This window comes from Jaculus jaculus, chromosome 7 (genome assembly GCF_020740685.1).
Source record: "Jaculus jaculus isolate mJacJac1 chromosome 7, mJacJac1.mat.Y.cur, whole genome shotgun sequence".
Taxonomy (NCBI): domain Eukaryota; kingdom Metazoa; phylum Chordata; class Mammalia; order Rodentia; family Dipodidae; genus Jaculus; species Jaculus jaculus.
The window spans coordinates 69,360,448-69,371,436 of NC_059108.1; the positions used below are offsets into that span (position 1 = coordinate 69,360,448).

The window sequence follows — 10,989 nt, forward strand, 5'->3', positions numbered from 1 at the left end:
TACAAGAGGTCCAGAGCAGGCAGGCAGAAGAAGCTCTAGCAGCAGTGGCAGCAGGTCTGCAGGGTAACAGCTACAAGGCTGGGCTCAGCTAAGTGAGGGGATGTGAAGGGAGGACCGTAGCAAACAATGAAGGGCCAGACCAGGAGGAAGAGGATCATGTGGACCAGCGGGAGAACTAGAGTTACCATCCACAGCCTACCCTCCCCCACTGCCAGATCAAGCGCCAGAAAGCACAAGAGACATGGGGAAGGGAGCTCACAGCACCAATCACCAGCAACCAGAGCAGCGATCCAGCGACCAGCAACCCCACCAGCCTACTTGAACCCACAGCGCAGCAAATAGGGACCCAAGCAGGAGCACAGCATAACTGAGAACAAAATCATCCTGAAAGGGATTACACCAGGTCAGTACCTGCCAAATAAGCCTGGCATATAAGCTAGAATCAGAAGTGCTAATTGCACCTTCCATATCAGTTTTGGGTTTGGTTTTTTTTTTTTTTTTTTTTTTGGTTTTTCAAGTTAGGGTCTCACTCTAGCCCAGCCTGACTTGAAATTCACTAGTCTCAGAGTAGCCTCAAACTCACAGCGATCCTCCTACCTCTGCTTCCCAAGTGCTGTGATTAATGGCGTGTGCAACCATGCCCGGCTTCCCATTCTTAAATAAGCTACATTTTTGGCTTGTCATTTGTTGCTTCCTGATTTATAGTGGCTTTGTTTCCTCTTGTTTGTTCATTAGGGAAGGGTCTCATTTGGTCACAAGCTGACTTGGAACCCTCAACAGACCAGAAATCTTAGCCTTCTAGTTAACAGGATTAAGGGTGTGGGGCAACACACATCCTAAGGGATTTACACAATGGACATCTACTCAGCAGTAAAGAAAAATGAAGTTACAAAACTTGCAGGAAAATCCATGGATCTGGAAAGGATTATACTAAGTGAGGTAACCCAGGCCCAGAAAGCCAAATCACATGTTCTCTCTCATACATGGATCCTAGTTATGATGATTGGACATCTGTTTTAATAGGAAGAAAACTCAGTAGCAGAGGCCATTAAGCTAGAAAGGAAATATAAAGGGAACAGAAAGGAAGGGAGGAGGGTATTTAATAAGATGGTATTGTATATATGTAAGTAGAATAGATTAATGGGGGGTGAAAAGGCCTAAGTGAGGTCAGGAAAGAGACTGAGTAAAGGAAAGGTGGAGGGAAATCTAAGAGGATACAAATAAGTCATATAGAAACCTACTTTTTTGGGCAATGGAACACTCAGAAGCCATAGATTGTTACTAGAAAATTTTCAGTGCCAGGGATGGGATACCTTCCAGTGAGTTGTTAGGCAGGAAGGTCCCTGATGTCCCCCCAAAAACATAGGCCATTGCCGAGGCCTTTGTTTTCCTGTCAGAAATAGATGGTAAGACCCAATTGCTGAAGACTCCACATATACTTTGAGTTGCAAGGCCACTGAAAAATCCTGCTGGAACTGAGCTGATAACCTCCTCCATATAGACTAGCTGACAAAAAGCTAGAAAAAGCCATTCTGCATGCAGTTCAATGGGGAGAGAGAAATCGTCAGTGAAGATACTCAACAGTGGACACTACAGGCCTTATATTTTGTCAGCCAGGCCAAATGAGCCAACAGGTGCAATAGTGGCACATCTGTCATGGTGGAAACCAACTGCCCTCTAATTGGACTGAAAGCCTCCTCCATGGGAGGGAATACATCCCTGATACTGAAAACTTAAAACAGGAGTAGTCATGAGCCCTAGGGGTATAATGTCAGCTGCTGTCTGGCTAAATGTATATACCATGTTCATCAAACTGCCCAGTAATCAATTCTCTTAATGTTCATACCTATATATTAATGCTACTCTCACTTTTGGTAGAGAATCTTCTCTTTTCAGATGGCAATGACCTTGGGATGACTCAGAAAGCATCATGATGCTAGGAAGAAATGTCAGATGAGTGCTTAGCACTGCAATATCTCTATCACACCTTCCAAGGCTCAGGGTCTAATGCGGAAGAGGTGGCGGAAAGAATGTAAGAGCCAAAGGAAGGGTAGGACTCCTTACAACGTGCTCCTCCAGACACAAAATGGCCTGGATATCCATGACTTCACAGTGCCTGACACTACCTACACAAGACTATCATAATAGGAGGTAAATAATCATGACATCAAAATAAAAGAGAGGGGCTGGAGAGATGGCTTAGCGGTTAAGCGCTTGCCTGTGAAGCCTAAGGACACTGGTTCAAGGCTCGATTCTCCAGGACCCACGGTGCACGCATCTGGAGTTCGTTTGCAGTGGCTGGAAGCCCCGATGTGCCCATTCATTCTTTCTCTCTCTCTCTCTCTCTCTCTCTCTCTCTCTCTCTCTCTCTCTGCCTTTCTCTGTCACTTTCAAATAAATTAAAAAGAAAGGGCATTACAAAATAAAAGAGAGACTGATTGAGATGGAGGAGGGGATATGATGGAGAATGGAGTTTCAAAGGGGAAAGTGGGGTGGGCAGGTATTACCATGGGATATTGTTTACAATCATGGATATTAATAAAAAATTAATTAATTTCAAAATTTAAAGAAAAGAGACCCTATCCAAGGAAACAAGGAAGAGAGTAATAAAGGTGGATGCTTGATGATGTCCTCCTCTGGCCTCTGTACACATGCAGTGTATGCATCTGCACACACACATATACACAGACCACACTAAATATACCAAAAAAGAAAAAGAAGAGCCAGGCATGGTGGCACATACCTTTAATCCTAGCACTTGAGAAGCAGAGGTAGGAGGATCACTGTGATCTCAAAGCCACCCTAAGACTACATAGTGAATTCCAGGTCAGCCTGAGCTAGAGTGAGATCCTACCTCAAAAAACAAACAAACAAAAAAAGCCAACATGCTCAGCCTAAAAAGAGTTCTAATTATAATACATTAAAACAGACTGTAGGACTGGTGAGATGGCTTAGCTGTCAAGGTGCTTGCTTGTGAAGCCTAAGAACTCATGTTCAAATCTCCTGGTACCACATAGCCAGACACACAGTGACGTAAGCACACAATGTTGCACATGTGCTCAAGGGGGTGCACGCATCTGGAGTTTGTTTACAGCAGCTGAAGTCCCTAGCATGCCCATTCTCTCTCTTTCTCTCTCTCAAATAAATACGTAATAATAATAATTTTTTAAAAGACTATAAACCGAGTATGGTGGCACACGCCTTTAATTCCAGCACTCCAGAGGCAGAGGTAGGAGGGTCACCATGAGTTTGAGGGTCATCCTGGGACTACAGAGTAAGTTCCTGCTCAGCCTGAGCTAGAGTGAGACTCTACCTTAAAAAAAACAAAAAAAACTAGACTGTACTTAGGAGCCTAAGGCAGTAGGACCATGAGTTTGAGGCCAATCAAAGCTGCAGTAAAATTCTGTTTCAAAAATTCAAGGGGAGGGGATTGGGACGTGGCTAGTTAGAAGAGCACCTGCCTACCATGAACAAAGGATCAGAAGTTCAAGGCCATCACTGGCTACTACATAGTGAGTTCCAGGCCACCCTGGGATACTAAGACCTTGTCTTGAAAAAGAAAAAGAATGGAAGGAAGGAGGGAGAAAGGGAAGAAGAAAAGAAGAAAGACTGATTTAAAGAAATGGGAAAAATCAAGCTATTTTACTCTGTGATCCAATATCTGCCCATTCCCAACCTCTGAGGGTGGCAAGAGTTCCAGAAGGTCCGCCTTCTCCAGCCCTAGAAGTAGAGGTATCTCCTTACTGGGCCTAGGCTCTGAGAGCTGTGTCAGTTCAGTCATGAGCAGCCGGTGTTCAAGGGTCTCATGAAACTGAGAATTTAAAAAAAAAAAAAAAAAGTGACTATTTATTTTATTTTACTCTTTCCCTTCCATCCCCAAGAACCAGTTCTTTTTGGTTTTCAAGATATGGTCTCATTCTAGCCCAGGCTAACCAAGAATTCACTATGTATTTTCAGGGTCTCCTTTGAACTCACAGCAATCCTCCTACCTCTGCCTCCCAAGTACTAAAGGACTAAAGATGTGCACCACCGCGCCCAGCTTCTCATACATTTTCAAAGTCTTAAAACATGTGATCAATCAGCCAGGTGTGTTGGCACACGCTTTTAATCCCAGCACTAGGGAGGCAGAGGTAGGAGGATCGCCATGAGTTTGAGGCCACCCTGAGACTACAGAGTGAATCCCAGGTCAGCCTGGGCTAGAGCGAAACCCTACCTCGAAAAACAAAAATGAAAAAAAAAAAAAAAAACCATGTCATTAAGCCCGGCATGGTGGCACATGCCTTTAATCCTAGTACTTGGGAGGCAGTGGTAAAAGGATTGCCATGAGTTGAAGGCCACCCCGACACTAAATAGTGAATTCCAGATCAGCCTAAGCTAGAGTGAAATCCTACCTCGAAAAACCAAAAAACATATAACCCCTTCAGATAACCCCCTCAATTTCAAGTACTTTTCTCCCCTCTTTCCTTTCTTCCCTTCTCTCCTTTTCTGCTTTTTTACAGGGTCTTTCTACATTGCATATGCTGGTCTTAAGATACTTGCACTTAAGCTCCTCCTGTCTCAGCCTCATGAGTCCTGGGATTACAGGTATGCACACCCACATCTGCTACCATGGTCATTCTTACATTTGCTAATTACACCAACCTCATATCTTTGGCATCGCCTTTTTGTTTGTTTGTTGATTTTTTGAGGCAGGGTCTCACTCTAGCCCAGGCTGACCTAGAATTCACTGTGTAGTCTCAGGCACACCACCTCCACCCCTCCCAAGAAGTGCTGGGATTAAAGGTTATGTACCACCATACAAGGACTTGGCCTTACCTTTTTGTCTTCTGAACTTAGATTTGTGTCTTGTGTCTTCACATAGTAGTCTACAAGCAGCTCTTGGATGACTCTGTATAAAATTTCGGACCTCAACCATGTTGTCTTATGCAGTCGAACTTCATTCCATGCCTAGAAAACAAAAACTGTCCAGTCTAGGAATCAGTCTTTCTCTCTCTCACTTTACATTGCTCCTGTCATCTCACTTACCTGAGACTGTTCCTTTGCCATGGTGAGGCTTAAGCCACTATCATCCACATGCTGTGACAGACTCATCAACAGCTTGCTGAAATTTGGGTTCTGTAACAGGTCCTCTTCACTCAGGTTACAAGGAGGAAACTGCTTGCTGCACACTTAGTGGAATAAGGACAAAAAACCAGGCAGACATAAAAATAAAAATAAAACAATCGCTATGAGTTTGAGGCAACCCTGACAATACAGAGTGAATTCCAGGTCAGCCTGGACTAGAGTGAAACCCTACCTCAAAAAAAAAAAAAAGGATAAACCAGGCATGGTGGCAAATGCCTTTAATCCCAGCACTCAGGAGGCAGAAGTAGGAGGATTGCCATGAGTTCAAGGCCACCCTGAGACTACATAATGAAAATCCAGGCAAGCATACGCTACAGTGAGACCTTACTTCAAAAACAAAACAAAACAAAACAAAAGGATACAGTGATACACATCACATCTATAGTCCCAGCTATTCAGGAAGCTAAGACAGGAGGGTCCTTTGAGCCCAACACACCAGGAGCCCCACCCACTGTAAATGAAATCCAGGTGCATGCACCGCTTTGCACATCTGGCTTTAAGTTGGTACTAGGGAATCAAACTCAGGTTGTTAGCCTTTGCAGGCAAGTGCGTTAATCATGCCTTAATTACTAAGTCATCTCTCCAGACCCCTATTTTGTTCTTAAAATTTATTTATTTACTTGACAGAAAGAAAGAGAGTGAGAATGAGCACACTAGGGCCTCTGGCCACTGCAAATGAACTCCAGACACATGCAACACTGTGCATCTTGCTTTACATGAGTAATGAGGATTTGAACCTAAACCAGCAAACTTTACGAGCAAGGGCCTTTAACCACTAAGCCATCCTCCCAGCCCCAAAAGTCCTTTTTCAAGATTAAGAAATTTTCCAGGCATGGTGACATATGCCTTTAATCCCAGCACTTAGGACGCAGAGGTAGGAGGACCACCATGAGTTCAAGACCACCCTGAGACAACAGTGAATATCAGGTCAGCCTGGGCTAGAGTGAGATCCTACCTCAAAAAAAAAAAAAAAAAAAAAAAGAGAAAGAAAGAAAGAAAGAAAGAAAGAAAGAAAGAAAGAAAGAAAGAAAGAAAGAAAGATAGATAGATAGATCAGAAATTTATCAATCTTAGGATAGGGATGGAATTCAGTCAATATAGGTGCTTGCCTATATTGGTTTGTGGGATGCATGCAGGAGGCCCTGGGTTTGATTCCAAGCACCACATAAACCAAGTGTATTAGGGAGCACCTGTTATCTCAGCACTTGGGATGTGGAATAGATAAAGGTCAGGAACTCAAGGTCATCCTCAGCTATGCATTTAGTTTGAGTTCAGCCAGGGCTACCTGTCTCAAAAAGCAAAAATAAAATAAAAATTAAAAAAAATCTGTCTCTATTTCCCTCCTTTTAAAGTATTAATTCATTATAAAAAATAAAATAGTGCCTGGGCATGGTGGAGCACACCTTCAATCCCAGCATTTGGGAAGCAGAGGTAAGAGGATCACTGGTACTTCAAGGCCACCCTGAGACTACATGGTGAATTGCAGGTCAGCCTGGGCTACAGCAAGATTCTACCTTGAAAAGCCAAAAAATAGCTGATAGAAAGCTGGAAGAAGCCATTCTACAAGTAGTTCAATGGGAGAAAAGATACCACCTGTGAAGATACTCAACAATGGACACTGCAAGCCTTATAATTGGCCAGCCAGCCCAAATGAGCCAACAGGTGCAATAGTGGCATGTCTGTTATGGTGGAAACCAACTGCCCTCTAATTGGACTGGAGGCCCGCTCCATGGGAGGGAATACATCCCTGATACTGAAAACTTAAAAGAGGGTAGTCATGAGCCCTAGGGGTGTAACGTCTGCTGTTGTCTGGCCAAATGTATATACTATGCTTAACAAACTGCCCAGTAAGCACTTCTGTTAATGTTCACACCGTTATATTAATGCTACTCTCACTTTTGTTGAGAATCTTCTCTTTTCAGATGGCAGTGACCTTGGGATGACTCAGAAGGTATGGTGATGGAAAGAAATGACCATAGTGCTCAGTACTGCGATATCTCTAGCACACCTTCCAAGGCTCAGGGTCTAATGCAGAAGAGTGGCAGAAAGAATGTAAGAGCCAAAGGAAGGGCAGGTAGGTCTCCATACACCAGGATTCCTCCAGATACAAAATGGCCTGGATATCCATGGCCTCACAGTGCCTGACACTACCTGCATAAGACCATCGTAAGTGGAGGAAAAGATCAAGACATCAAAAGTAAAAGGGAGACTGATTGAGATGGGGAGGGGTATGATGGAGAGTGGAGTTTCAAAGGGGTAAGTTGGGGGAGGGAGGGTATTACCATGGGCTATATTTTATAATCATGAAAGTTGTTAATAAAAAAATTTTAAAAAAAGAAAAACCAAAAAATAAACCAAAATAGAGCTAGATGTGGTGGTACATGCCTTTCATTCCAGCACTCTGGAGGCAGAAGTAGGAGGATCACTGTGAGTTGGGTCTGAGGCCAGCCTGGGACTACCGAATGAGCTCCAGGTCAGTCTGGGCTAGAGCAAGACCCTATCTCAAAAACAAAAAGGAAGGAAAGGAAAAAGGAAAAGGAAAGAGGGGAAGGAGTGAGGGGAAGGAAAAGGAAAGAAAAGAGGGGGGTAGGGGGAAAGGGAAGGAGAGGAAAGGAAACGAAACAGCTGGGCATGGTGGCACACGCCTTTAATCCCAGCACTTGAGAGGCAGAGGTAGGAGGATCACTGTGAGTTCAAGGCCACCCTGAGACTATAGTGAATTCCTGGTCAGTGTGGTCTATAGTAAGACTCTACCTCAACAAAATAAAACTAACAAAAAATACACACATACACACACACACACACACACACACACACACAGAAGGGACTCAAGATATGGAAAGAATGTAAGATATAGGGACTGAAATTTTGGAAGAAATTAAAAATACAGGTAGGGCTTGGTATGGTGGTGCACACCTTTAATCCCAGCACTCAGGAAGCAAAGGTAGGAGGATTGCCATGAGTTCGAGGCCACCCTGAGACTACATAGTGAATTCCAGGTCAGCCTAAGCTAAAGTGAGACCCTACCTTGAAAAACAAAACAAAACAAAACAAAAACCACAAGTAGGAAGGCATCCCTGAAGGCGCTCATATTTACAATATGTTTGCTAATACAGCAGGGTGCTAGTATCCTGACTTTTCAATCTGTTGCACAGATATAGAACAGTAACAGGAGTTTATAAACTGTTTCCCAGTAAGAGTGTGTTCAAGAATTTCCAGGCTGGAGAAATGGCTTAGCGGTTACAGTGTTTGCCTGAGAAGCCTAAGGACACATGTTCAACTCTGCAAATCCAATGTAAGCCAGATGCACAAGGTGAATCAAGTGTGCAAGGTCACACATGCACATAAGGTAGCACACACATCTGGGGTTTGATTGTAGTGGCTGGAAGCCCTGATGCACCAATTCTCCCTCTCTCTTTCTCTCTCTCTCTCTCTCATTAAAAAAAAAAAAAAAAAAAAAATTAGAAGTGCTGGAGAGATGGCTTAGCAGTTAAGGTGTTTGCCTGCAAAGCCAAAGGACCCAAGTTTGATTCCCTAGTACCCACATAAGGCAGATGCACAAGAGGGGCACATGTATCTATAGTTTGTTGGCAGTGGCTGTCCATTCTCTATCTCCTTCCTCTCTCTGCTTGCAAATAAACAAATTAAATTAAATTAATATTTGGAGAGAAAAAAAAGAAATTTCCATATACTCTACTCTCCCCAGAAACTGAGGCTCTGTGAAAGAAACCATTCTAGTGGGCATTATGAATTCTTTTTATTCTAGAAGGAAAGAGTCTGGATCTATCTAGAAAAGTCAGCAACCCCCTCACATGTCTTCCCTTACCTTGTTGTAGTATTTCCATCCCTTCTCCAGGTGAACAGAAGTCTCCAGATGCCATTTGGCTTATCTGATATTCCTGTTTGTGTGGAGGCAAATGAAAGATAACAGATGAATAAACATCTGACTGTTCCAGATGAAATGACCTTGGGCTCTAGTTTCTTTTCCACAAACTGGGAACTCCCAGGATACTTTTTATAGAGGTCTAATTTACAATATCCTGGATCTAAGCTCTTATACAGGTTTTATGGACAGACTCAGAAGTGCCAGAATAGTCTGCATTCCAAACACAAAATGTCTCTGTTTGTTCCAGGCTATTCAAAAAGTACTTTCTAAAAAGAAAAGAAAAAAGAAAACCCAGTTCATTAGGGTCCAATCAAGATTCCCCACCATTATGTTGAAGCTAAAACTGAGCTGTTATTTTCATGAAAGAAGTAAACTGGAGAAAGGAGGGGGGGAAAGTGGTTTTTTACCCCTCCAAATAACTAAGCTATCAAATTTCATACTAGTTTTCTTATGCTTCTTGAACTTGTCCTTTCATCTAAGAGCTGCTGGAATTTTCAATCATTAATGCTAAAATCACCCTTCAGGGACAAATCATCCCACACCGGAACAACAATGTTTCTTCACTTACTTAACGTGATTACTAAAGAGCACCTTGTCGAAAAAGGGCGCGAGAAGAAGGCTGACAAGAGGGGTCAGAGGCCAGAGTAATGCAAGGGTGTAGTGAAGGCAGCTGAAATTGGGCCATGACCTAAGCATATTTTGAACACTGGCAAGAATGACATTAACACAGGGACAGATGAGCAGTTTGAACTTGACATAAAACATTTCCCATATTACACTTCATTTGCAGAACATTTGGTTTATTCACTCATTTTATGAGTGACATCAAAGTTAAGTTCATGTTTTGTAACATAGTCAAGAAAAGCCTGTGTCTAAGGAGGCAGAATGCTTGGGATTGAGTCCACAGCGGCCCCATTACTGCTTCAGTATGAATTAGGGGGGAACTCTTTGGTGCCAAACTCTTCCTTCTGCAAAAGTGAGTTAACAGTGCTTGCACTGGATAAAACATTCAGTAACAATCGACTTGTCAACAAAAGCCACTACCTAGTTGAGCTCAGTGTATCAACAATTCAGTTTTGATCTAAGCTTGAGAATAAAAAGTTTTGCAGGCAAATTTCGTGCACACACAGAGACGAAGACCAATCCAGATTCCAACAGCTCGGCTACTCCCTCCATAAGTTTTTTTTCTTCTTTTACCCTTTTAAAAGGCTACAAGGGCGTGAAGGCAGCTGCCACCCAGGGCCCCTTAGCTGCAGCAGAGACGGAGCATTGAATTCTGACTCAGGCGTCTTTGAAATCCTCAGCTCTCTGTTTACACGCAGCGCTGAACAGTAAATTGATTTTACAGGTATTTTCACAAGACAGGACCCTGACAAGGCCCGACATAGATCAACATGCACAACAGGCTCTCCAGCCCCGACTCCCCTTCAGGCTGGGCGGCCAAAGATTCCCAAGGACAAGGACGAGGCCGGAGACCCGGGACTGGCCGGATAGACCCCTCCCCACGCAAACCTGCGCACCCAGGGGCGGCGGAGCTCCCGGGCCTAGCGGAGGATCTGCCGGCACAGGCCGGGACAGGCGACCGGAAGGGCGGCGCGGGAGGCGCGGACGCTGGGCCCGGGGGGCGGGGGGAGGGCGCGCAGGGCGGGGCTGGCGGGGGCGCGCGGGGCGGGCGGGGCGGGGCGGGGGGCGCGAGGCGGGGCGGGGCGGGGGGCGCGCAGGGCGGGGCTGGCGGGGGCGCGCGGGGCGGGCGGGGCGGGGCGGGGGGCGCGCGGCGGGGCGGGGGGGGGGCGCGGGGGGGCGGGGCGGGGGGCGCGCGGGGCGGTGGGGGCGCGCGGGGCGGGCGGGGAGGCGCGCGGGGCGGGGCGGGCAGGCCACGCCCATCGCCAGCCCTGGCCCCCAACCGCAGCGCGTCGGGCGGGAGGCGGTGTTCTCGGGACCGCTGCCGGGCCTGGCCTTGGTCCCGCAGTCGGTAAGCA

At 45.3% G+C, this 10,989-nt stretch overlaps 1 protein-coding gene across 3 annotated transcripts in view; it reads right to left on the reverse strand.

The window, feature by feature from the left end:
• The window catches only part of Haus4 (HAUS augmin like complex subunit 4), a 35,271-nt gene extending 24,632 nt beyond the window's left edge, over positions 1-10,639 (reverse strand). Inside the window, exons 1-5 of one of the 3 annotated variants that reach the window (XM_045154807.1) lie at positions 10,531-10,639; positions 8,951-9,023; positions 5,026-5,168; positions 4,816-4,947; positions 3,677-3,811 (exon numbers count right to left, since the gene is read on the reverse strand). In XM_045154807.1, the coding sequence (XP_045010742.1) occupies positions 3,677-3,811; positions 4,816-4,947; positions 5,026-5,168; positions 8,951-9,005 (465 nt within the window). In that variant the 5' untranslated portion in view covers positions 9,006-9,023; positions 10,531-10,639. Of the gene's footprint in view, positions 1-3,676; positions 3,812-4,815; positions 4,948-5,025; positions 5,169-8,950; positions 9,024-10,522 lie in introns of all 3 variants that reach the window. The other 2 variants (XM_045154808.1, XM_045154809.1) reach the window with 2 other exon arrangements.
• Positions 10,640-10,989: the final 350 nt, after the last annotated feature.